Below are 27,551 nucleotides of genomic sequence, written 5' to 3' on the forward strand. Positions count from 1 at the left end.
ATAGTATGTGTTTCTGTCTCTGTAAAAGTGTCGCTGATTAAAGGGCCAGGAGGCTACATCCTCGGTTATCATTGGTAGAACGTCGTGACGCAGACAGTTTACGGGGGAGGGGGGAAATGGAGGAGAGAGAATCTCTGACGAGACAGATAGAACTACTCCAAAGTGAGTTTTTAAGCTGGTTTTAAAGCAGTTTGTCGTGATTGTTTTAAAGAATGAAGTAAAAGTGACAAGCAAGGGAAATCGTTGAGTTGTCAGGCGTCGCGTATCAATGTTGTGTGTCATGTTTGCCGGTGCTGTAGCAGTGAAGCTAGCACTGCTCGAGCTCGGTCTGCTGATTGTAGAAATACGCACCAGTGTTACGTGTTTCTAATTCCCTCGCGTTTCAAACTCCTAGTCGGGTTCTACCATCCCGGTGAAATGTTTGTCAGCTCGTTCGAAAGCTAAAGTAATATTTACTCGCGTCGTTCCCCCCCTCTGCTCGAACTAGTGAAGAAGTTAGTAAAAGATAACTGGGTAGGTTACGTAAGCCTAGTTCGGCTTCGGCGTTTCTCTCAGCTCACCTCTCTCTCTGCTGCTGCTTAATTAAGTTATTCAGTGTGAGGTTACATTGATGATCTGTAAATGTATCGTTTTATATGACCAGTTGAAATGTTTTCAAGTTTCAAGTACAGTACCGTGTACAAGACAAGTATCATGAAAATAAATTCTTCGAATGCTTCTCACACTTTGATTTGGACAAGATATAGAGACAAATACTCTGTACAAACAAAACAATGACAGTGAGTTTTAATGTGTGTGCTGAGTCAGAAGATGGGTGTTTGCACAACTGTGTCCACAGAGACTGACTTGATCAGAGCTTATTGCGGGACATTGATGGCTGTTTATGATCGTTATTATGAATATTGTGTCGAAGGTGATTCGATTGGCAGTGCTATGTTTGTGCTCTGATACTTTTATTGTATTAAACAGCAAGGTCTTTAATCAGTTTAGGGTAAGTACCCTGATCCAAGGGGCTGCAGCTGCATGTGGGATTTGAACCTGGGTCCTCCCAGGTCAAGGTGGCAGCTTTAACTACTTGGGCACCTGGGCGTCTGTTTTTACAGTGGTCTGTCTAGTGATGGAGATGTTTGTGAATTAGTCAACATGTCATGTGTTCTTCACCTAGATCTCATCAACACACACAAAAGTATCCATGGAGATGCTCCGTCGGGTCCCGGGGGGTGGCGTGCTCCGACAGCCGCGCCGGTTAGAGGTAGAGGGCTGCCGTTCTCCAGCACGTTCCCCCCCTGCTCAGGGCTCCATGGCCCCCGGCCCTCAGCCCAGTGGAGGAAGTACTACTCTCTGAGCAACAGGAGCACTGTGTCTTCTGCCACCCCCGACCTCTGCCGAGAGCGCCCCCTGCAGGCCCGGCCCTCCCTGAAGCAGGTGTCTCTGCCTGCCTGTCGGACGGACCTCCCGGGGAACTCCTCTCTGCTGGTTCCCAGAAACAGGGGGACGATCAGTTGCCTCCCAAAGGGTGAGTCCCCAGGAACAGCTGCTGCCAGTATCTTGGGACAGACGGGGTCAGAGGTCATGGGCCGTGTCAGCAGGGCCACCGCTTCCATGAGGGGGGCTGGCGTCAGCACTCAAGGGGGCGCTCGGACTGCAGGGGACAGCACTATGGTTATCCAGCAGCTGAAGATGAGCACAGGAAGCAGGGCCAATCCAGCCTCCCGAAAGGCCACAGCTGGGGCATTTCCCACAATCCCACTCAGCTGTCCCCCTCCTCAGAAACCAGATTCCTCAGTGAAGCTGGTAGAAAAAGGGATGCACCCTAGTCGGACTGGCTCCACCCCGCTCCCCTCACTTCCCCCCTCTCTATCCGCGCAAACTCAAGACATCTCCATTCCTGAGGGGGCTCCCAGAAAAAATGCCAATGCCTCCAGCAGGGTATGTCTCCTTGCTGCTGCCCAGAAGAGGTCCCAGTTCACCTGGGTGAAGAGCAGTGCGCCGCAACCGGTCTTGTCGTCTCCGAGGGATGCTGGCTGTGGAGCTGTAGCCCTCGAGCGGAAGGTAGCCCACAGGCCTGGCCTCTCTCTGACCACCAAGTACACGTGGGTGTCATGTGCTGTCAGCCGCCACGGCAGGTTGTCCAGGAGGCCATCCTCCCCCAAAGTGCCGGACCCCTCCCAGAAGAAGACCAAGCCCCGCAGGGCTGTCGGCGCTTCCCCCTCACCTCAGAGCAGTCGCTACCGCTGGAAAGCATCAGGTGTGACGGCAAAGGGCACGGCCCTCAGCGGCTCCGTGTACCGCTGGACCTCGGAGAGGGAGAAGGGTCCGAGGGGGGCGGTGAGCCCCAGGCTCACCCCCCAAGCCACTGGGTTTAAGCTGAAGAGCAGGATGAAGATCATCAGAGGAAGGCCCTCCAGCAGGTGTGGAGCTTGTTCTTGAGTGTCTCCTTTTGACTTTTGCTTTTTGAACAAAGCTTGCTGTAAAAATGCTGTCTCTCTCATTTTATTACATAGCAGGGGATCTCTTAAAGTTGAAGAAACTCCAGTGTTTCTATGCATCCTTTTGATGACTTTCCTACTGTACACTTTCATAAGAGTGACCTTTCCCCATGTAGCTGTTTTAAATGGAAATGTTGGTGGAAATGGTGATGGGGTGGTCTAAAATGTGTCTGTCCTTCCATGTCCTTCACCAGGTGATCTGCCAGCAACACACTTACACTGTTTGTTCTTGGTGTCATCTGATGCTGCATTGAATGTCTATAAATTAACTGTACTATAAATTTAAAGTTATAGTAACTAAATTTATAGTAATTATAAATTGCTCAGTGAAAATGATGTAAATGTGTAAACTGTAGTGGCCAGTAGTGCTGCACTTTCATTGTTTGCCTTGATCCATATTCATTCTGTATTGTGACATTTTTGTACAAAGCATGGGGTTTGTGCACTTAGGTACTGTCAATGATTCACCTGTTTACTTCCTCATGCAATTTTGACTGTACCTTGATCAAGGGGGCTACAACAGGAGATGGGATTTAAACCTGGCTCCATTGAATGATGCTCTGTTACTCCACCTGCTCATCTTTAACGATGACATGAAGCGCGACCAGATGTTCTTTCTGACACGCTGACATGGAAACAAACCAGGTGTTTCCTGAGATCCGTGTGTCTTGGCGCTTTCCTCACCAGCACTTCTCTCCCACAGCAGTCTAGGCTCTGGCTCAGAGCGGCGGCCTGGGTTCAGCTCACCGACCGTGAGCAGCCGCTACTCCTTGCGTCAGCGCCCCCCGGCCCGCGGCCTCATCTCCATCGGGCGGCACAAGCTGCGGCGCTTATCCTCAGCCAACTCACCGGGATCTTCCAGGGCAGGTAGGCACGCGGGGCAGCAGTAGGGGCTGGAGCTGGGGGGTGTTTGACAGCTGAAAAGGCAACAGAACTGTCTAGCAGCATGTCGACCTTGACCAGTTTGAAATATGTCCATGCTGGAGTTGAGCTCACGTTGAGCACCTGTTGGAGCTGTGATGACCATGGTGGTAATCTTGTTGGAGTTGCTGTCATGATGATTTTTACATTTTCTTGACAGTCATATTAGAAATGTGAGGATGATGACCGTGTTTAACTCATGGAGTTTGCTGGCACCACAGACACACGGGTACCTCCACATCACTCATGGTGTATGTAGTGTCATCACTGTTGTCGTTGCTAAGTGTCTCAGGGTCCATATGGACTCTCCAGAATGTTCCATCTTCTTCATGAGAGCTTGCCTTGGTGCAATGTGGACATGCACTTTCCTGCTGCTGCCTAAGCACAGTATTACCGGAAGTTTCTGTCCCCATCGCTGCGGCAGGAGATTTCTTATTGTTGGCACTGACCTGCTACCGCTACATTTGAAGAGCTTTACTCCTACAGGGTTAGTGGGTTTAATCCAGCATCTGACCTTTAACCTTTCTGCCACGGGTGGGTGACATCCAGGTGTCCTTGCACTGGGTGTATTGCTGCGGAACACAGGCACTTCAGTCTGCTACGTACCGGCTCATTCGAGCTCAGATAAGAGCATTCGGAAGTAACTGAAGTTAATTATTATTTCTCAGTTGGTTTGCTGAACAGGGCTTTTATGCGTGTTGTGTTCTGCTCATGCGTGAGTTGCTGCGGTAACACCTTGCATGTGATTATGGCTGTCGATGTGGCATGGAGTGTCAACTGGTTGATTTAAGGTCTGTGAGCGGTGAAAGGCTGTGGCTCTTCCAGGGTCTGAACTCACCACCTACTGGACAGTAGGTGTCGCTGTCTCTGTGCAACGTTTCAACGGTGAGACACAAGGAGGTAAAGGACACTCAGCTCGCTCACCTCTGACGCTCCCTCCTGAGAGGAAGAGAGAGACAGAGCCTTCCGGCCACAGTCCAGCAGAAGGTTCTTCAAATGTGTCCTGCAGGACCTCCTACATCCACAAGGAGACAGTATATCCACTGTAGTCTTGCCCAGAGGCACTGTGGGTAACGGATGGGCCAGCTCCGGGGTGACAGAGGACTGTTTGCAGCTGCTCACGGTGAGGAAGCGAGGCCCTGTGCTATCAAACCCAGGCTGTCCCTTACTCGATGGCAGTGAGTTAATGCTAATTATCCTGTGTAAATTGGATTGTTGTGACTAAGTGTAGGATGAGGGCTGAGCGTGATGGGAAGCATTCGCAATAATTTTACACGCCCCTCCCCTGCTGCTCCCCCACCACATTTGCCATTGTGGAACTGCGACTCCATCTCGCTGTAATTGGCTGGAGTCAATGTGTTTCGCCGTGCGTTCGCAGTGTCATCGCTATTAATGATAAGCTTTATGGGTGGTGATGGGCGGAAGGCAGAGTGTTGGGCTCTCTCTCTCTCTCTCTCTCTCTCTCTCTCACACACACACACACACTGCCCTCCTCCCGCCCCGAGTATTCCTCTCCTTTGCTCATTCTGGTGGCTCCTTTCAAACTCGTTTCACACGGCTGTCTGCTCTCCTGCCTCCACATGCTCATTTCCGTGCCTCCTCCCCGCGGGGTGCCTGCACACAGCCTCAGATAAGAGGTGGCTAATAAAGAGCAAATTGAATTACTAATGACGCGCTCGCTGATCACGTTAAAGTGGCCCTTAAAGCAGACCCCTCCACTCCTATAGACCATCTCATAACTGTGTCTCTCCCTGGACGTCCCCACCCAAAGCGGGAGTCTGTCCGTGTCCCCTGCCTCCCGTCTGCTTATCTGCAGTTTAATTTAGAAGGGTCGTAAACCTAAGTGAGCAGTTAGGGGTGTAATGAATCGCGCGCCGCTCAGCATATGCAAATAAGGCGGGAAGGCAGATAAACGGGCTGATGGGATTGCTGAGGAGGCTGCTTCCCCATGGGGGGGGAGGTGACCTCTTCCATGCAGGTCTCTGTCCTCCTGCCCCCTGTCCGTGTCTGTCGTTTTGCATGTTTCCCACTGAGACAGGCACACACACAGAGTTTGGAATTTGACAGCTCTCTTTCTCCAGAACAGATCATCCTTCCCTCTCCACTTGCTTCCTATGTCTCTGATTCTCCGATCTGTCCGGCTGTCTTGTCCTTTTCCATTTCCGTGGCCTTTGTGTGGTTTGCATCCTCTTCTTTCTGCTCTGGACTCAGTGACGGGTGTTTCTACAACTTATTCCTGTTTCCTCCCATCAGTTACCATGGTGTGTGTCCCCCCCCCCCCCCCCCCCGCCTTCTCCACTGTCTCTCGCACTTTGAAAACACAAACGGTGGCATCGGCTCTGCTCTGCACTGTGTACCGGTGTGTGTTTTTTATGTCCTTCGGGGTGTGTGACTTGGTGCTGTAGACATCCCCTCCTTGGCTGCGGTCTGAGAGAAGCCATTTTTGGAATTGACTTCAGTAATTTTGCGATTCTGGCGCATCGATTGCCGGAGGCCTCGCCTGAATCCGCAGTTTCAGCGTTTCTGTGTCGGTTTATTCATGGGCTCAGTATCAAATGTACAAATACATTATTTTTTTGAAAGCGTAATAAAAATGTTAGGCTTTTATTGTAAGAATAAGTTTTAAAAGCTTGAATGGTAATTAAGTTTAGCTATTTTTCTTGGGAGATAAGTCTTTGCGGCTTAAGGGAGGACTAATCTGCACGCGTTTAACAATTTAATGGCACCTATGATGGATGCCTGGGGGGGTTGCAGGACTGTGCACCTGTGGCCACAAGGGGGCGACCTTCACTCTGCCCTTCGAAATACATTAATTCGGCGATTAGAGGCATCGCCTCTGTTCTCAGCTCGTACAGCTTCACCATGCCCTGCGTTTGTTTGGCTTGATACATTTCTTGTCTTTGTTTGTTTGCTTTGTTTGCTCTTTAACCTACTCTGCTCTGGTCCAGCCGCAGCACCTCTCCACGCGTCGGAGCTCCATGGGGGTTGGTCCCTGGTGCTGTCCACGTCATACTGATCACATTCCAGCTCAGTGTGCGGATCATTCCCACCCTTTGGACAGTGGAGACTTGGGTACAGAGAGCCCACAGAGTAGTTTAAAGTGCCCTGATGCCCTTTACTGGAAATACAAGTGTATCTTTTTATTAGTCGTTTATTCCATGCTTTCCTACATAGTGACTTGGTGTGATGATTTTGCACTGTTATTTACTGTGATTTACCCATGTATGAAGCTGGCTCATTTTTATTGTATCACTTCAGGGTAAGTACCTTCATCAGGGGTACTATACCAGGGGGCAGGATTTGAACCAAGAACCTCCAGATTGCACAGTGATAGAATATTACATAAAGTACACGCACCATTGGACACCCTGTGATGAGTGAGTACACGCGCGTATGCACACACACAGTTTGGGAAGTTTACACTGTGCTTCATTGGCAGGTCAACAGGAGTGTTATGGTAAAGGGCCAACCGGGGGAGACAAGTCTCTTACCTACAGTCCTCTGTTGCAGTCATCTGGTCCAGCGCCAGCCCCCCCCCCCCCAGCCCTGGAGCGGCTGTGTGCTTTTTAATATCAGACGACTGCTGCTGTTTGTCAGTTGGCCGCTCTTGTTAAAGGACTTTAAGATAACTGCTAATTCCACTCCAGGTCTATTGATTAGCTGCACGCTGGGCTATTGTTTTATGGCCGAGTGACTCCCCCAGCACCCCACCCCACTCCTCTCTCAGAGCATCGCGCTACGGCTGAATAATTAATGCATAACTTATTTAATTAGTTAGATTTGCTCCAAACAGAGGACGAGGGTGACATATTTATGGATTTTCAGAGGTGGGGCCGGCTGTTGGGAACCATAAAGCAGCCACAGTCATCCGCAGCTCTGCTGCCCTCCCTGCCTCCTGTTGGAACGGCATGGCGAGTGGAACTCGGACAGCTTTGTGTGTCGTCGCTTATGCCAATAAAGCGCAGTACAATTGGAAAAATGTGAAAGTGGAAGAATTGGCATTCCAAACAGGATGAGCGCAGACAATGATGTGCTGTGGCAAAAGTCACGAAAATGGAATAACATGGTAGGAAGTAATCAAAACATAAAAAGCAGTCAGAAAGGACACCAAAAACATATTGATAAGGAGCCAAAGGTGAAGCATTAGTGCCTATATTGGTGGTGGGAGATCGTAAGCCCTTCATAGGGTAGTAGTGGTCTGGATTTCGGTTTTCACACTGTTTTCTGAGTGAGTTGTGGTCACACTGTGTTTGGTACGTGTGTGCGCACTGCTGTTTGGCCCCAGCTCCCTGGGTAGGGGTTTTTACTGCCTATTACTGTCTACTAAAGGCTGAAACTGGACCTCCATAGGTGTGTGTTCCACTGTTTGCTTTACAATAGTTATTCGCATATCAGCCAGACTGCTGTGCTGCTCCTACGGTTACAGTTGAGGCCACAGACACCCCCCTGACCACTTTGTCCCCCTTTCCTATACTGTCTACGTGGAGTGTATCTCCAGAGCTCCTCGTGATGGAGCATGGTCTGGCAGCGTCTCTTTGACTGTGAGAAGGTCCACTTGCGGGGAAGCACACGTGTGAACTTTATGGATGTCGAGGGTTAGAGGACAGCGGACCTGTGGCCAACGCCGACCTGCTGCTTTTAACGCATTACGCTGGATGATTGTCAGCTGAGAAACATGACTTAGAGACTGGAAGTGTGTAACTTGTTCTCTTTGTAACTCCAGAGTCACTTTAACCCCCAAGTAAACAGGGTTGTTGTGAAGTCAGTACACAAAGCCTTCAACTCTGACTCCAGTAACCCAATAATGGCTTCTGACTCTGACTCCACAGCAGTGCCCAAAAGTTGCTCATTATTCTGGGGGTCGACTTGTCCAGCAAATATAGGCCTAAGCCTATATTGCACCTCTAATTTTCGGGGGTCAGCTTATACATTGGCATATATGGTACATTTAGTTGGAGTCAGTACATTTTTACTGACCCCAACTCCAGTAACCCAATAATTGCTTCCAACTCCACAGTACTGCTAGCAACAATCATCTTTTGAAATCAGCAGTATAAACAGTGCACTGTGTATTTACCGTATTTAAATGTATTAGTCGGTGATAATTTTAAAATTGACTCAATATTTTAACGTTGAGCTACGTAAACTTTAAAATGACTGCAAATAAATTGTCTCTAGAAACTCCTGTTCACTGCTGATTTATTTTTTGATTATGTCCTATGAACAGAGCTTAGTTACCTTATTATTGATCATCAGTACTCAGCACCACAAGATATGACCGTTAAACACTGTGTAACGGAGTTGAATTGAGGTGGTGCCACACTCCTGTTCTTCTCTAGTGCTCTTTACTGCAGTCTGTCCACTCGGAGGGTGAATGCGGGATGTGTCCGCCCTGCTATACACAGGAGTTTTAGAAAATAGTGAAGTGAAGGAAATGCAATTAAAAATGAATAAAGGGAAAACTCATAATTGGACCATTCATAAGGTGAGGAGCCTGTGTGCTCAGATACAAAGTACACAAGGCATTTGTCTCCGTTAACTGTTGCGCTTCCGAGGTTGTGAAGGAACACGGGCAGCAAAGAGCAAAAGGTCAAGGCAGATGAAAGAGGAAGTGGTAACTGAAAAAGCTCATACTGAGCATGTGCAGCTTCCAGCTGGTGGGCGGGACGTAGTGTAAACGAGAGCTGCCGATGATCAATGGGGCTCCGTTGCTCCCGTGGCAGGAAGGCGGTGTTGGATGAGTGGGTCCGAGGAGAGTGGGATCTCAATCATCCCAGTAATAGGGCTCTGACAGGATATGGACGTGCGTACGCTCTCTCTCACACACACACACACACATACACACACACACACACATATTCGCGGCCACACAAAGGTGCTGCCATTAAACAGGAGGTAAAGCGGAACAGCGTCGTGAATCGCTGTGCCCACCGGGAGCGCCGGGTGCCTTTGACAAGCTTTATTTGTCATGCACTGGGACGTCAGTGTTGTAGCCCCCAGACAGATGACTGCTGTTGGGAGAAGCAATGATCCCCACGCACCCACACATTCATACCCAGGCCTTTTTCATACATGGTTCAAGCAGCATGGGGAGCATAGAGCAGATGGAGGGATGAAGAGGTGTGTGTGTGTGTGTGTGTGTGTGTGTGTGTGTGTGTGTGTGTGTGTGTGTGTGTGTGTGTCTCTCTGCAGGAAAGTTAGCGCAGGTATTTAACAACGAGAAGGGAGCAGGAGACAGGGTTCAAGGTCTGCTGTGTGGGACATGTTAAAGGAGATGCAAATGGGAAGGCCTCCAGATGAATCCAGGTGTGTGTGTGTGTGTGTGTGTGTGTGTGTGTGTGTGTGTGTGTTAGTCATCAGGTGTCTTTGTCCACATGTGTACAGACCCAGATAATGTGTGTGATGACTGTACAGGTTTTCCCCCTCACTGGGCATCACTGACTCTTTGAACGTCACGAAAAGTGTGAAATGAAGTGATCGCTACAGTACACTGTTTGTGATGGTAATTATCGCACAGCAGCACCAACTGTTTCTACAGTCAGTCCAGTTGACGTCCAGCACATGGGGCCCAAGACAAGTTTAAATTACACACAGTCCTCAACTAATGACACAAGTTTCCTACGACCAGCTGAACTTGTTACAGTTGCCACGTTAACCTTATTATGTCAGTTCTGTGTTCCCACTCTTAGCTGTAACGTGTAACGGCAGGTGCTCTGTCCGCTCTGCAACAACACCGACGGGACTCCAAAGCTCTTACAGTCTGTGTCTTGTCTCAGTGTCTGGGTCTCCAACAGTCACTGCATTTTGTTTGCACAACTTTTCCTTTGTCTTTTCACTTCATTTTACTTTTTGTTTACACTGTCCAGCAGGTGAAAGTGTTAGTGTTCTGGTGGTGCAGAAAAGAAAAAGCAAAAGCTAATAAATTTCAAAGTGAAAATAATAGTGCAGCATGTAAATGTAATTATGCTACGTTGTATTATTATTATTGTACATTAGTGCTGTTTTAATGTGAATAATGTGTGAAATTAGTGAAAAGTGAGAGGAAAGCCCTTTTACCCAACGTAGTGTTCATGTGTGTTAATCGTTTCTATGGCCACATTGTTCACTATGGTACAATATAAGGGTCAAGTATCAGTAGGTTCACTTATTGCGGGACTGTGAGAATGAGCTCCACTCGTAAGTGGAGAACGGCCTCTTAGTTGAGTTCATGCTCCGTTATTGTGTCCAGAAAAGCCCAGTGTATAGCATGAGACAAAGGGGACATGTTGTCAAAGACCGCTGTATGGAATATGTATAAAGCAGAGCCCACTGCTCTCAGTTTTTGAGGAAACAGGCTCCAGTGCCACGGGGGGGGTCTGTCTCTACTGAAATGCACACTGTGAAGTCAAAACTGTCTGCAGAGTTGACCGTCCAGCTACTGCGCTCCTGCGGCTCTGTTCCCATCCAGCCGTGTTGAGTGCAGTGTGTCCTTATCCGTTATGAATCTGGCACCTGCTCACACTCTCGTTTGGTAGAGAACTGACCATAAAGCAACTCCACCAGGAGCGTGTGGGTCAGGGCACCGGAGGGCTACAATGGCTTTCTGTGCACGTGCACCGGAAAACACAGTAATACCGCTATTAGCCGTACTTTAAATTTATTAAAATATGTGATTAACGCCTGTGTTTAATCTCAGTGTGGCCATCGTGGGGCCCTAAGGTGTGCTTGAAAAAGCTACGACGACTCCTCTCGCTCCCCAAGTTAATGGGTTTCACTCTGTTAGTCTGTCCTTTTTTCCCCCATTTTCTTACTTTTTTTCGCACTGATCTCAGGTTGTCAGTTGCGTTGCTTGCATATAAATCTCTGAACGTTGGTGTAAAAAGCGCTTCTGGAGAGCGGCGACCATTCTTTACCCAGCTGTGCGATGCCTGTCACACCATCTCTGGCTCTTCATAAAGCACAAAGATGGATATGTAGCCAGATGAATAAATAAGGGAGCGAAGGCGGAGCCGTGTTCCTCCCGCTCATCGTTCCGGCGCCGTCGCCAACGTGTCGCCCAAATCATATAACGAACGAGACTTAAAGACAGAGCAGGCAAACGGGCGTGATTTATTATCCTCATAAAAATTCCTCCTGTTATTTCAGTCGTCTTTACATGTGGAACTTGTTAAAGGGCACTCCTGCCTGACAGGTGTGTGTGTGTGAGAGAGAGAGAGAGAGAGAGAGGAAATGGGGAATGTTCTTTGTGCCGCAAACACCTGTTGAGCTGATAGATGGCAGTAAAGAGCACCAAACATAACAAGTGTGTTGGCCGTCTTGATTCAACTCATTTCCACTCTGTTTACAGCTCGTGTCTGGTGTTGTTGTGTTGGAATCCCCAACACAACAACACCAGACATAGGTGGACCATAACCGTCGAGATAAATTGGAGCTAATAAAGTTGAAAAATGGCAACAAATTTTGCACAGGATTATGAGATTAATCAGTTTGTAGGAAGAAGTTTATGGTGACTTTGTGTGTATTTTTATTTTCATTCATTTTCAATTATTGATAATTTGTAGCTTGAAGTTCAAAAAAAATTTCCTGTAGTTATATCCAGGCTTCTAGGACTTAATCAGCAAATTAATGGAGGGATGCCTGTATCGTTATGCTCATGGTAAAGGTGACTTTGGAGTCGAGAGGATTGTGTGTGTGTGGGAGCGGATAAGAGAGAGGTCACTACTCACTGAAAGCAATGATAAGGAGTGGTCTGTCCTAATGACCTATACCCTAGTGACCTGACCCTCTCTCTCTCTCTCTCTCTCTCTGCCCTCCAGGCCCCTCCTCCCCCGTCCTGCGTGGGTCCACGGCCCAGAGGGTCATCAGGACACGTTACAAGATCGTGACCCGCAGGGGTTTTCCTGGACCGTCGTCCGCCTCCTTCAGCAGCCCATCGCTTTCTTGGAGAGCTAGGAAAGTCCAGTGTGCCAGGTAAGAACACACACATATATATTCTCACTCACTCTCAGTAGCATACGCAGAGCTGCCTGCGATGCACTGGTGCCACACTGAGTGAGGGCTCTATGTGCTCTTTACTGCCCTCCCCTGGATGGAAGTGATATTGTGATGAGTGACTGAAGTGAGAATGACAGGAGACAGAGGTCAGTTCTGGGGGATGGGCTGTACCTCCCGTCTACTACTCCGGTCCGCACTTTGTGTGTGTGGTGCATTGTGTTCCTCTTGTGTTCACGCTTGGAGATAACGGCCTCCCAGCCTTGCCAGGTGGCCTTTGACCTAAGAAGTCAGCATCTACCTTATAGCTTTTAGGACAGGAGCACGTGCACCAAGGCTTCACTTTGGACTCAAGAGACCCAGGTTCCAATCCCACTCGTGCTATGGTACCCTTGATCAAGCTAAATACCCTGAACTGATCCAGTAAAAATTGCTGTATAAATGGGTAAATCTCTAAGTAGCTTAACATTAAGTCACTTTGGAGAGTAGTTTCAGGTAAATGATTACAAACTAATAATTCTGTTGTTCTTAGTCACTTGTGTCCCTTTTCTTGTAACAGTCTTGGAGCTGCCCTTCCCCCTCCCTTCATTGCCCAGCTCTGGCATGGGCTCATGGGGTGTCAGCACATCGGGGCACGTGCTCCATTTAGGCACTGACATTATCTCAATTTACGCACGGCATCTTCATGCTGCGGGTAACGCCACCAAAATTTACACCCGGAGCTCTGTGTTCATCTGCACCGCTAAGTGAGTGTCATTTCCCCACGATCCAAACAGCCATCGTCTGCTAATGTCCCCCGCACCGCCGCCACCCCCCCCCCCCCAGCCCTCGTTCATCTTTCATCCCCCTTTTACTAAATTAGGCTGCGTTGCAGTTAAGTATCCCTGGAAATTAAATTCAGTTCATTTACGCACCCGGTGCCCCGAATGGATGCAAACGGGGTTGATAGTGGCTTTGCTTTCATCCTGTTCGCTCGGCCTTTATTCTCATTCTGACACTATAATTTATCCCTGTAATGAGGGAACGCAACACTTCTTTAGGAGAAGGCGTTGCTCTCATAACGCTCTAAGGTACAGTTGGGTTTTGCCATAACTACAGGCATTGTTTTCTAATCAAACTTTATGTTCATATCTGCACGCTGAGTGGTTTGTCTGTTCAGTTTTGTTTCTGCATTGCTTAACTTTTGTATCTGACTATTCACTTGTAGCCTTTTAAAGTGGAAGATATCAACTCCTGGGACTTAAACCCACAACTTCTTGTTCTGTAATGTGTTCGTCCAGGGAGGACCTTCAGGCTTCCCTCACGTTATGGACAATCCCATTGCGAGAACTGGTACTAATGAGTATGTAATTTGTTCCCTAAAATTTGCATAGTGACACATCAACACACACTGAGGAGAAACACCTTATGAAAGTGCAGATTTCAATCCAAAATGTGAGCGATGCCCACAACTACAGGAGGTGAGCAGCCTTCCACTCCCCACTCAGGGTGTTGCTGCTCCTGTAATTCTCAGTTGTCTCATAGCTGTGTGCCCACTTCTAGCCATCTCTCAGAAACCTTGGGGCTTTTATCATACAGTAAAACTATCATCTATTGTAGTAATTAACCCTAAAAAAGTTGGTAGGAAAGGGCTTAAAGAAAAGGTAAAGGAAGGCCTTACTTGTCACTCTAAAACTAAAACACAATTATCTGAAAAGGCAGGATCACAACAAATGACTTTGTGTGAGTGGTTTTACGACATTTTTACCACAAATGATCTTTTATAAACAGCTCAGCAGAGGGGACAGGCAGGTAATTACATTTTGAGAAATGCCTTGTTAGTGTTTTAATAATAATCTGTTTTATATGATGCACGTTAAAGGAACCTGTCCCAGGAAATAGTATGTGAAGCGGAGTATGTCCTAGACAGGATGTCAGTCCTTTACAAGGCAATCTCAAACACACGCGCGCGCACACACACACACACACACACGCACACATACATGCTATGGGCAATTTGAAATTATTATTTGGCCTGCAACACGTGTTTGGACTGCGAGAGGAAACTAGAGCACTTACAGGAATCCTACAAAAACAGGAGGCAAATATGAAACCTCCACACAGACTGCGCCGGATCCAAACCCACAGTCTGGTAGCTGTAAGGCAACAGCGATACCCACTGTGGTGCCCAAGATCAACAGATAATAGGGACGGGGGGTGCAAAAACTGGTATGTGTGAGTAGTTCTGAATGCACACACACTCCCAGCGTCGAACCCCGTGTGAAGACAGCGATGTTTAGCAACACAGTTTTTACCTTAATTTCCATTTCAGTTCACAGTAAAACTATAATACAGAGGAAACAGTGATCCTTTACTTGGAACCATTAAAGTGCCGTGTGAGCAGTGCAGTTACATCACTCAGGCTACACACACTGTCTTCATAATGAGGTGTGTGAGGCCAGATTACACACCAATAATACATACGCTAATAAACACCACCATCATCAGTTCACCCTCTGTAAAGACCACATTTCTGTCGTAATGATGATAACCAGCAGCTGCTCGGGAGAGCAAAGGAGCAATTGAGTGTGCATGTGTACGCATGTGTGTGTGCACGCGTGTAGACCCATGTGGTGAGTGACAAAGACACTTGGGTCACGTACATACAGCCACAATCTGATGGGCAGCAGATTGGACACCCTGGATCATCCCCATAATAGACATTAGAGCCATAATAACGGTTGGACTGAAGGACTTCAGGGGTATAAATTTCCCATAATCCTCCTCTCCTCGTGGCCTTGTCACTCTTCTCTTTCTCACTGTGAACACAAGGGTGATGACAGTGGTAGTGGGAGAGGTGTGTGTTGAAGGGACTCTGCTGGACATCCAGATGGACATTGGGAGTCACCACAATGTAATCCCTGGAGGGTCTCTTTGAACCATTTCTTTTACGGTACAGGGGTGTTTTTCTCTAGAACTTTCTATAGCATGCAGCTCAGTCATAAATAAAAGGAACAAATGGGAAAAATACAGTGGGGTAATAGAGTAAAAGACAATGAATAATATAATGACAAAAGCATTAGAGGTAAATGATAATACTAAAGTAAAATAGTGAAAAGGGAGTATGCGCCATCATTAATAACGAAATGCGCGCAGGTTGTTGTAGCCAGAAAGAGAGGGGGTCAAGATCCGCTGCATCTGGGGGGGCGCGTCAGAAGGGATTGTTTGGAGCTCCGAGCGCCGGATTAGTGGAACCACATCAAGGCCTTGAGTGATGATGCTGCTGCTGCCGTTTGTGGATGAAGGAGTTTCTCGCTATTCTTTGGAGGAGGGAAGAAAGTGCAGCTCAGCAGCTTTGTTTTGTGTGTGCTCTCTCTCTCTCTCTCTCTCTCTCTCTCCCCATGCCTTCTCACTGCAAACTGGACCCCGGTTCTGATGTAGAGCCAGTCCAGCATAACAGAGGTGCCCTGCGTCACACCTAGAGCCGTCCCCTCCTATCGGAGCCTAACAACAGGGCAGGTTCAGCTCTGGACCTTCTGATTGTGGGGTTTAAGCGTGTGAAGGGGAAGACTGTTAAAGAGCATGCTGGGGACTCCATTTGGAGTTCTGAAGCCCATTTGTGAGCCTAAACCCTGTCCTCAAATACCAGATACTGGCCATCTCACTGTTTAAACTCCTTAGTTTTGGCCCTGTTGTGGTGGAATGAGCTCCCTCTATCCCTCAGTACTGCTGAGCCCTTCCCAGCCTTCAAGAAGGGCCTCAAACCAGTCTGCATTCACTTCCAGGGCTGATATTGACACGTCAACTGCTTCCATTCTGCCTCTCGCGCTTGATACCTCTTCCCGTCAGATCTCAGGAACAGTCAAGCGAGAGGTCTAAAGCAACTGTGTCATTATCATTGTTGCTTTCTTCTGGGAGGCAACAGGAGTTCGAGCAGCTTGTCTGTCGTGTGACCTTAACGTTTCCACCTTTCTCAGCCCCCGCAAACGGCTAAGACCAGCAGTATTCGGCGCAACCCCCACAATTCCTCACATCGCAGAAGTAAAAGTCAGGTCATTCATCACCAGGCACAGTGCTGAATACCCCTCTCCTTCATCAGCACCACCCAGATACACACACGCGCGCACACGTACACCTACATGCTGTCATGCGGGCACAGCCATCCTCACAAAGCTGCTCTGAAAGAGTCAGACATATATACGCAAACAGCTGTAGACCCTCAGCAGTGTCCAGAGCAGCCGCTAGTTCTCCCTTACCAGTCACATGCATACACACACATACACCCCAAAGACACTGTTGGCTTTAGTAGAGTGCCCATCTGTTCTGTTCCTAACGTGTGAACCTGTAAGCTGAGTGCAGAGCATGTGAACCATGTGGCTAATGAGCAGGAGTCCTGCCAGACAGGCCATCGTGTAACCAAAACCCCCTGCACCCTCCCAGGAATCTCCTGCAGAGCCGTCTCCGGAGCCCCCCAGGAGCACCCCCTGATGAAGGGGTGCTGGCACATCCCTGGAGGGGGCGCAATGTGCGCTGGATTGGTGGTGCCCTCTACAGAGTCTCTGCCAATAAGCTGTACCGCACGGCCTCCCCGAGTGCCTCCGCCGCAGCTGCAGTGCGGCTTCGAGCAGGTAGGGGCAGCTGAGACACACCCTCCTGCTGTCTGAACTCTGCCCACCATGTTAGCACACACTGTTTTAACTTCACCTGCTGCCCTAATTCCTCCCAGTGTCTTTACACACACACAGTTTTAACTCCACCTCCTCTACTAACTCCTCCCACTGTTGTTACCTTCCACTGTCTTTAGTATACCCACATTTTTATCTCCATCTGCAGTATTAACTCCTCCCACTCTCCTAACTCCACCCACTCCCTTAAACCACCCACTGTTTTTGTCTCGATTTCTTCACGATTGCAGGTGTTAATCTTGTTGGCCCATTATTTCACCATCTTGGTACAACTTTGGGTTCATTGATACTTTATTGAAATCTCTGCTGCCTGATATCAAATTGAGAGCTACTTGAGCACCATGAACTCACGTAACTCCTCCCTCCGCACAGGAAAGTGTTCCACCCCTCAGGACCCGGCAGCTCACAGGGCCTCCAGCACCAGACACCTGGCCAGGTGGGCCCACTGCTCACCCAGTGGGGTGGTACATGTAAATATCTGTGCTGTTCTGTTACTGCGAGAGGATGAAATCAGTCGTGTGTGTGTGTGTGTGTGTGTGTGTGTCATCCAGCCGAGCGGTCCAGCGCAGCCGCTCCATCATCAGACATGCCCTCCAGCGCCGGCAGCAGAGCAAGCAGTACTGCATGTACTACAACCGCTTTGGGCGCTGCAACCGTGGCCAGAACTGCCCGTACATCCACGACCCAGACAAGGTGGCTGTCTGCACAAGGTACGCAGCACATGCTTCTGGAGGACCTAGTGTGGTTGGGAGGGAGTTCAGAGGCTTCAAGTGCTGCTCAGAACAAACCGGTGAGGTAACGCTTTCAGCGCTGCTCTGTGATTGGTCGAACTGTATATGTGAGACTCCTCATTGGCTGCCACAGGTTCCTGCGAGGCACCTGCAAGCAAACGGATGGCACCTGCCCCTTCTCACATAAGGTGTCCAAGGAAAAGGTGAGCCGCTGTAGGTCTGTGTGTGAACATGGCGGAGCACGAAACATACACACACACACACACACACACACACACACACACACACACACACACACAGTGCATACTGAGAATATGATCGCACTGCGATCCACACTGACATCCTGGAGCAGGTGAACTTGAGCGCTTTGGGTTGTCACAGTGATTCCGATAGCCTGCTTACCATGGTGACCTCACGCTAAAAGGAGAAAAATGAGCTGTGTGTGATGTTATGATGCACACTCATCGGGCCCGAAAGCTTTTCCCGGGGCCATAATACTTTCTTTTCTAAATTAAATTAAATTAAATGTGAAACAGATGAGCCGCGGTAGCAGGAACAGCAGCCATCTTAGGCAGTTTCCAGCAGACTTCTGTGCACGTTTTGGTTGTCATCATTGTCTTTCAACACGGTGTAAACACACTAATACAGGTGTGTACCTGCCACTGACTTGGAGGTTCCAAGTGAGAGGTGATGCTTTATTGGGACCTTGTTTTCGTGTGTGAGCTGAGAAGCACCTGCGATTCCATGCAACAGTTCCTGTGTAATTCTGGATGGTTCTCGGCCCGTTTGCGTCTTAGGCCGTGTCACTTAGGACTTGATATGAGATTGCTGACCTGGTTACACTGCCAGGTGTTTGATATATGAGTTGTGCTGAAATTCCTGACCCGGTCGTGGTGCCAGGTGTTACACTGAGAGGCACATACTGTGTTCTGGTCGCATTTCAAGCCCTTGAGGTGACAAATTGCCACTGGGCTTTGACCCCCATCCGGGACGGGGGCGGACTGCCGGTTCACATTTCTGGCTGAGCTCATCCTGGGGACACACCTGTGAACCCGTCGCTTCACCGGTGCCAGGTGTTACACACACTGTTCACGCTCAGGTATGTGCCACAGTCACGTTCATCACACAATGTGTGACATGCCTGTTCACCTGTCTGTGTGACCTAGCAGAGGCAGAACAGTCCCTATAAGCCCCGCCCACCGAAATATCACCCACGCGAGTTGAGCCGAACTCTTATTCAGAGTCAGGCGGCAGAGGTTCACAACCCGCTCCTGATGCCATGTCCACCCTGTGCACATGGCCGTGCACGCAGAACATAAACACAAGGCAATGTGTGTCCCGACTTTGGCCTCGGTAAATATTTCTGTAGCAGTTAATTAGGCAGAGGACATACAACCCTCGTTCAGACAGCTCCCCTGATACTTCTTCTCAGGTTGTTGGTTGGCATTCAGAGGTATTTTTAGCACTGTCCGAGCGGTATGAGGCGAGGAGACAGTCTTTATCACTCATCAAACTCGTATGCTGTGGTTTGCAGCTGCAGAGTACGCCAGGAAGGTCTGTCAGTCAAGCTCACGGGAAATGATCTTCACTGTTCTGGAGAACATTGAATGCTGTGATGAGATGGGTTCTACAGTCTACCTGTATCAGCCTCCAGTAGAACAGCACTTCAGTGAGGCTTTTTAACACTAAATGGTACATCACTGTGAATGGCAGGAGAGAAACACTCAGGATTTCCCTGTTTGGGGAGGGGGTGTAGGTCGAAGCCCCCTGCCCCCTGGGTCGAATGGTCCCAGTGATCCTTGCACCTGTGTCAGTCAGTCCTGGCCAGGAGGGTCCGGTTGCCTCTTCAACTTGTAAACACAATTATCATCAGAAGGCTATTGGTAATTCATTTTGTTGGTACCCCCACAGTAACTTTTATTGCCTAAATAACAACTGATAAATCAAAGGATATTTGTGTTATTTTGAGTTAAGTTCTGTGAAAGTCTTGGACATAACCTTAGTAAATTAAAAATATTCTTTCTGAGACACTAGTACATTTACATAGATTTACATATTCAGCAGATTCTTTTCTCCAAAGTGACTTCCAATGAACTCTATGTAGTGTTATCAGCCCACACACCGTCTTCGCCTAGGTAACTTACACTGCTAGATACACTACTTACAATGGGTCACTCATCCGTACAGTACATCAGTGGAACACACTCTCTCTCTGTCACACACACCAATTTAATGATATATTAGTAATAGTAATTTGTAGAATTACTAATAGTAATTCTATTAACATCAAGCTATATTCAAATTCAAATTAATTTACAACAAAAATAAAAATTTTCTCCACTAACTCCTATTTGATGGCGATTGTAGACGATTGATCCCATAAACATGGGCAATGTTCTTCAACCTGTTATTGATCGCCAAGCTTCAGGAACACGACACAAGCTGTAAACACAGTGGACGTGAGTTGAATTAAGGTGGTCCCACAGTCCTGTTGTGTCCTTTACTGCCATCTTTCAGCGCTGGGGGGGGAAATACAGGTCACGTTCACTCCTCTACATACAGGAATTTTCCAAAATAGATAAAGGAAATGCTATTTAAAATCATTTGGAAGATATTTGGGGGGTGCGGTGGCGCAGTGGGTTGGTCCAGGTCCTGCTTTGTGGTGGGTCTGGGGTTCGAGTCCCGCTTGGGGTGCCCTGCGACAGACTGGCGTCCTGTCCTGGGTGTGTCCCCTCCCCCTCCAGCCTTACGCCCTGAGTTGCCGGGTTAGGCTCCGGTTCCCCGTGATCCTGTATTGGACAAGTGGTTCAGAAAGTTTGTGTGTGTGTGTGTGTGTGTGTGTGTGTGTGTGTGTGTGTGTGTGTGTGTGTGGAAGATATTTGTATCCTCAGAAGCATGTAATGGAAACTTTGTACCACAAAGAGCCAGTGTAAACAGAGTACACAGATGGTGATCTTTAACATACATTAACAATACAGTCACAAGCCATTAGAGTGGTTGTGCCGGTTAATTAAAGCATGTTCTGTGGTTGTCTGCTTGTGAATATTCATAGTTATGGCCTGGACATTTTTAGCTGAGACGAGGCTTTTCCAGAAAAACGCAAACCTCCCAGCTGTAGCACGGTGCGTTTTGTGTGGACCCCGGGTCACGCCTGTCACTGACGTTTTCTCTGTCTCTTTCTTGCAGATGCCCGTATGCTCGTACTTCCTGAGGGGAGTGTGCAGCAACAGCAGCTGCCCTTACAGCCATGTGTACGTGTCCCGCAAGGCAGCCATCTGCGAGGACTTTGTCAGGGGCTACTGTCCTCAGGGAGAGAAGGTGCGTCTTCTGAAGACTTCCACCTTTTTCTTTCTCGGTGGTTCCTCTCACCTGTGCCCACTAAGATCTGTCCAACCCTCCCGGTACCTTCTGTTTTCTCCCATGCCTTCTGTTTCCTGTCTCTTCCTTCTGTCCCTGTGTCCCTGCTGTCCCATGCTCCTTCCTGGGTTGACATTCTCTGTGTCTTTGTGCCCCATGGAAGAGGACTCCTTCCTCCACACAAGTCATTTCTCCATCAAGCACACAAAGGACATGTTTACTGTACCAAAAGCACAAAGATCAACATCAGCAGCGACAGTAATCAGCAGTTTCAATAACGTCGCAGTTTCAATAACGTCACATTTTCCTGCACCGAAGCCTTCCCCTGCATATCAGTTTTACACTTTTTTTCTCTCACTTTTGACACCCCTGCAAGCCTCTTCTCTCCCTGCCTTATTTTTCAAAATGGCTTTTATTCTCTCATTGCCAGGACACATTTAAATATTCCTGTGGAAAATGAGAGCGTGTAAAACAAAGGGGATATTAATATTTATTCTATTATCCAAAGTGCTTAGTCTGTCACTTTGCGGCGCAGCTCAGAAGAGCTGTCCCACACATGATGGATAGCGGCCCGTAATTATTTATGGGGAAAGTGCTGATGGAGGCGCTCAGGGCCCCGTCCACTCAGGGGTTAAGTCCGTCTCCCTGCTCGGCGGCGGCGGCAAATGTGCTGACGCGCCCCTCTTGCCGGCACAGAAACGGCCCTAATAGACCCCTGGGATGCTCGCGTGGGGCTTAAATCAAGTGGAAAACCGTGGACTTGGTCTCAGATGAAGATGTTCCTCCCATTGGAGAAGTGTGTACTGTGTGCATATCTGTGAGTGTGTGTTCGCTTTCATTTTTCAGTGACTCATTTGAGGTGTGCACCGCAACTGTTTGGACAGACACTCTAGCTGCCACTCCACCTACTGGCGGCTCCCATGAGCACTCTTGGCACAAGTGTTTTAGACATATTTGTGCACATTACATTCTGTCCACTCCATTCCCGAGTGCTCATTGTTTGTGGTGAGGGTTCGTATTTATTAATTTCACACTCGCTTTTCTTCAAGGTGACACTCAACAAGGAGTAAACTAAAGCGCATCCTCAACAGATGAAGACCTTTGGATTCAGACATGTTGACGTGTGGTCAACATGGTCAATGCCACCGTTTTACACAATTAGCTGGATATACAACTGATAGGTGATACAGAGTTGAAGGTAACAGATGGCATGATACCAATTTATGGAGGAGCTAGGAGATCAGGAGAGAAGTGGCTCTGAAGGAGTTTGAGACTCCATAAAAGAATGCTGGGAGGGATTCGGCAGCTCTGAGGGACAGTGAGGGTTCGTTCCGTTACATCAGAGCCAAAACTGAACTGAAACATATTTCCATTTGTTCATCGACCTCGGCAACAATAAGATGGTCAGTGTCTATATCTACTGCTTAAAATTTATATATCGGATGAACTGTGCAGAAGTACACAAGGTACGTTCCTAGATACTGTGGTTTACCAGTTTAGCCATCAAGCTAAACAAGAAAAGAAACGCAAACGAAAAGCACATTCTGAACACACTCGAACACATGAAAACATTTGAAAAGCAAATGAAGGTGGTAGCACTGCATGTGGATAACAGCAAAGAGCAAGAGGCCTGACAAGAAAGGATCTCTTTGGCATACTTTGATAAATATGACAATAATACTGTCTGACACAATGTCCCATAATGTCACTGTCTCTCATATAACGGGGTGCAGTACAGCAAGAAACGGCTTGTGAAAAATGTTTTTCCCCATATGAAACGGGATTTTTTTTTTTTTTTCAGTGCAATGGAAGTTTTGCCCAATTACATGGCAGTCAGTTCATTTCCACATTGAGTATTTTATTCACTACCTGCTCTGTCTCTCTCTGCCAAGCATGCAGACACTGTGCTTTCTCTTTTATAAAACTGCATGTACTTCTGGTTTCCTGCTTCCCGTCACATTGATGATGATCTCAACCAATCACAGCCCAGCCCTCCGTTAAGGTAGATCTGGTGTCAGGGCTGAAAGTGATTCTGTGCTATGAATTTACTTAGCTGACATGTTTCTTCAAAGCACCTCCCAGTGTTAAGTTGATTACACTGATATACCCCATGGTACAACTGGGTGAATTTTTACTGAAAGCACAGATGGGCATCTCATGTCGTGTGGAATGTAGGCATGTGGAATTTAAAGGTTTGCAGGCTGTGGGGGCCTCGTGGGGCAGCCAGGGGGGCTGCAGAAGAGCTGCTCTCCAAGAGATCTGGGGAAGCCACCCTCCCCTCTGGTCTTCTTCAGGATTGTTGGGGTCCTGATGCCCCTGGACCCCCGGGGTCTATAATTACAGTGGTGGACAGGTGGGGGGTGTGGTGGTATTGGAGCTCTTCCTTTGCACACATGTCATATTGCATGAAGTGTGTGTTCCTATGTCAGACACAAGAGACTCCCACACTAACAGTTAACACAGACACGGTCTGCAGTGTGTGGTTCCCGGTTGTTCTGGAGCTCTGTCTGTGACTGCAGTATTTTACCGTTGTATGTGACCACTCGCCACTCTCTCTGTTGCTCTCAGTGTAAGAAAAAACACACCCTGCTGTGCCCGGACTTCTCGAGTGCCGCTGGGTGTCCACGAGGCTCCAGGTGCCATCTGCAGCACCGGTCGCGGACAAAGCGAGTTGCACCACGCCACTCCTCCATGCCAGCCAAGCGAGCCCGCAAACACAGCAGCCCCGACAGGTAAGGAGGAGGCACACTCAAACCCGTGGAGGCCACAACGAAACTGGTGCTGCAGCATTGGTTATAGGTGAAAGTGGAGGGCTGAGCGGTGCAGAGTGTGTTTTGTGTGTGGGAGGGGAGGAATACTCCAGAAAGCCCCTCCCTTTTCTCTCTTGCAGACAGGAGTCAGTAGAAGGCACCGCGCCCCAGGACAGGACACCTCCGGGCCCCAGCAGGCTGCCCTCCTTCATTTCCCTGTGCAGCTCTCCAGAGGGAACGGAGGCACTAGATACCCCCCCAGCTGGTGGGCCACAGGTCACAGGTGAGACTCAAGTCTTCAAGGAGGAGGAAAAAGCAGGAATTGCAACCATTAAGCGTGGTGGCAAAGTTCTTTCTGTGGCTACCAAGGCAGCTGTCTTTCCCAAAAGCCCCAGCAGGCATTGGGTGTGATGGTGTCCTGTCCCAGGGCCAACTGAGAGAGCGGGAGATCACTCTGCCCCTACTGACAGGCTGTTGAGCAGCAATTCAGCACCTCTGTCCCAGAATAAGATCATTGTTTCTCCTCTCCCCTGGCCCTGGCTGCTGTTTGCCTCCTTTACGCATTTGTGCATACCCACACGTATACGTCCAGACACATCATAAACCACAGATAGCCAGGTGAAAATGGAGCACCTTTTTTTTTACCCTATGTGTGTTATGAACATGCATGAATGTTTTCAACATCATGAATTGTCAGATACAAAAGTTTTGCAGATCAATTATTTAGGTTTATTGACGTTTTCTTTGGCATTCACCACTCTGTTTTCTGAAAATTAAAAAAGCTAGCTGCAATTCTATGTGCCACCATTAGTGGGCAGCGAAACATCCCCAGAACATCACACTTCCACCACCATGCTCGACTGTTTGTGGAAGATTCCTACTCTGAAGTTCTGTATTTGTGTGTTTTTTTAATGTTATGTGACAGGACCCATGCTGTTCAGAAAGTTCTGATTTTTTTTGAGTTAACAGAACATTGTTCCTAAACTCTTGATAAACATCCAGGTTTTTTAAAAACTGTAGACGAATTTCATGTTCTTTTTCAGACAGCCACTCCTAGGTAGATTCACTACTGTTCCAGACCGTTTCAGTTTGATGAATAAAACTGACTGTGGTTCGATTGCAGTTCAGAGCTCTAGGAATAGCAGCATTACCCAGACTGACAGGCTTCTGCAGCTTTTCTCTGGAAATTTCCTTTGAGTGTAGCATAAGGTACCTCCACGACTATTTGTTTTGCCTACGTTTCCTCGCAAGGGTTAAAGTAGCTAACTGTTGTACTGGACAGGGCTCCCAAACCAGGCTGACTCTAATTACCCCCTTAATTGGATTGATTACACTGGGGGGGTAGTTGCTTTACCACACCTCACATGGAACACAACAACAAGGAAATACCATAAAAACAGCACTGGTGTCACTTCTCTCTCAGGCTCCATTCGTATGCTGCTGTAACTGGTCTGGAGAAGATGGGGCCAAATTTCATGTCAAAAAGCTACAAAAATGGAGAAAAATGTAGAAAGGGGATAATACTTGTTCATGGCACTGTTTCTCCTTCCTCTTTCTTTCCTGGTGTTTTGTCCTCTCCAGCTCCAGAGAAGAAGCTCCACATCAAGCCTCGCTTCTAAGGCCCAAAAGCGCCAGAAGAATTCTGGAAAGTTCTCTATCTGGAAGCCTCGTCACACTGCCGCAGTTTCCCCCCCCCCCCCAGTAATTTAAACTGATGGGTTTTTAATATTCACACTCAGTACCTTCAATAAAGTTTTTATAACTGCTCTTGGTAACATCCTGTGTTTGGCGATTCTCTTTGGGGGTAACATTTAGCACAGTAACACCCAGGTTCCTGCAGTCTGCCAGTTCCACATGTCAATGGCTGTGACCGCAGAAGCACCATGTTTTACCTGCTGTGTGTGCAGTACTGTTGGTGGCAGAGCTTCCTGGTGGTCAGAAGGGTTACAGCTCAAAACCCAGGAGGTAAAATCTGTTATACCATGGAGGACAGTCAGTTTGAGCTTTGTCATTCTGACAGAATCCGATCTTCTCATGATGTGTCCAGAGTACGACAACATGATGTCTCTTCACTTGTGCACCCAGTTCTGGTTTGATCCACTCAAACATTCATCTGTTTGTTTCTCTGCCAGTCCACTGTGTCCTTAAGTTTCCTCCGGCACCACAGTCCCAAGGAGTCCATGTTTCTCCTGTCCTGCTTCTTCACTGTCCGCCTTTTTCATCCATACTGTGTCACGGCACCACGAGGGACCGTGAAAAGGAACCCACCTGCAGCCGTTAAGGTAGTTAAGGGCACAGCCTGGTAACAAGCAGTGGTTCGTGACCCAGGAAGACCCTGCTAGGAGAGATGATAAAGTACTCTGGGTAAAACTTGGTGTTGGAGTTGGACCCAAAAGAGTGGTGGTTGATCCTCCAAGGCTTCAGTGTCCACACTGGACCCAACAGCGTTGTTTGTTCCTGAGCTTCACGCTCAGGAAAATGAATAACGTGCCGGTACTTAGTGCCGTATCGATCACCCACCGAGTGTTACCGTACCCGTTACTCTGGATGTAGGAGCGCAGAGGAGTGTCGCGCCTCGTGGACCATCCCAGCACGGCATGTGGGCGCGGACATCACATCCTGCCGATGCCGGTAAGAGTGAAAAAGCAGGCTGTGTTTGTGGGAATCCATTTTCATTAGGAGAGCAGCTGTGTGCTGGCTCTGCACCCGTCAACACCACCCCTCCCCCCAGCAGTGATGGGGTGTCGACGTGTCCTGTTCAGACGGGCAGGAGCCCTGGGGGAAGTAAACGGCAGCTCCGGTCAACATGACACTGGAGGTTGTGGGTTCAAATTGCAAACACTTTCCAATTGAACTTCGAGGAGTGTTGTCATGTAAAACTGGGTGAAATTGGACGTAAGTGAGGTGCAAATGACGTACCTGCTGAGAAATGAGCCATTCTTACAGGTTGAGTAAAGTCTTTCTGAACTTCAGGACAGCCAGCTCAGCACCAGGTGGTGTATTGTTCATGCTGCTTCCTTGCACTCAGATAGCCCAGGTTTGAGTCCCGCTCCTGCTGTTGCACCCTTGAGTAAAGTACTTCCTGGGTAAATGGAAGTATTGTATAAATATAGAACTCTCATTGATAGTGCTGTGTGAGTCCACCTTTATCCACTTGGTCCCACCCATGAGTTTTAAAAGCAAAAATCTATAGATTCTCAGTTTTGTCCCTGGTGTGATAGAATGAGTTCCCTCTGCCCCTGAGAGCAGCTGAATCCTCCCATGCTGAAGAAGAGTCTGCAAGTCACTTCTCTTCTGACAGCTCCATAAGTAAGTTCAACACAATCTGCAATGATCATTATATTATTTGCTATTTGAATGTCCCTTGTGTAGGAGATACAGGAGGGATGAGAACCAGCAATATGGTGGTGTCAGACACACAAGCTGTGTCTGTAATCCTATGTCTGTGTCTAAAGCTCTTTGTCTGTTGTTGAACAATTTTTGTTTGCTCTATGTTTGGAGAAAAGGGTCTGATAACTGAAGAAATGAAAATTTTGTGATGTGCAAAGTCAGAAATGAACAATTGGAACAGCTGTGGGGCCCGCAAACAACAGGTCCCCCTGCTCTGACCCCAGCAGAGCCCTCGCACCGCCCACCCCTCCCTACCAGGGTTGTCCACAGGAAGCTCTA

The 27,551-nt window shown here is 48.2% G+C and overlaps 1 protein-coding gene across 2 annotated transcripts; it reads left to right on the plus strand.

The window, feature by feature from the left end:
- The first annotated feature begins 97 nt into the window (after positions 1-97).
- zc3h3 (zinc finger CCCH-type containing 3) lies at positions 98-25,649 on the plus strand. 2 transcript variants are annotated; one of them, XM_029255067.1, is made up of 12 exons: positions 98-162; positions 1,166-2,411; positions 3,193-3,356; positions 12,206-12,359; positions 16,800-16,987; positions 17,417-17,480; positions 17,596-17,754; positions 17,909-17,978; positions 20,962-21,093; positions 23,701-23,864; positions 24,023-24,165; positions 25,464-25,649. In XM_029255067.1, exons 1-12 carry the CDS (start codon positions 117-119, stop codon positions 25,499-25,501), a joined length of 2,568 nt encoding a protein of 855 aa, XP_029110900.1. In that variant the 5' UTR covers positions 98-116; the 3' UTR covers positions 25,502-25,649. The 2 variants fall into 2 exon arrangements, with proteins under 2 accessions (XP_029110900.1, XP_029110901.1); XM_029255068.1 differs by having other exon boundaries at positions 3,196-3,356.
- Positions 25,650-27,551: the final 1,902 nt, after the last annotated feature.

The sequence above is a fragment of the Scleropages formosus genome, chromosome 9 (assembly GCF_900964775.1).
Source record: "Scleropages formosus chromosome 9, fSclFor1.1, whole genome shotgun sequence".
Lineage (NCBI taxonomy): Eukaryota > Metazoa > Chordata > Actinopteri > Osteoglossiformes > Osteoglossidae > Scleropages > Scleropages formosus.

Excerpts from the sequence above, each read along its gene's own strand:
- zc3h3 (XM_029255067.1), top strand. The coding sequence starts at position 117 with ATGGAGGAGAGAGAATCTCTGACGAGACAGATAGAACTACTCCAAA. Across the intron at positions 17,979-20,961 it reads ATAAGGTGTCCAAGGAAAAG|ATGCCCGTATGCTCGTACTT; the intron begins GTGAGCCGCTGT and ends TCTTTCTTGCAG. Across the intron at positions 21,094-23,700 it reads ACTGTCCTCAGGGAGAGAAG|TGTAAGAAAAAACACACCCT; the intron begins GTGCGTCTTCTG and ends TGTTGCTCTCAG.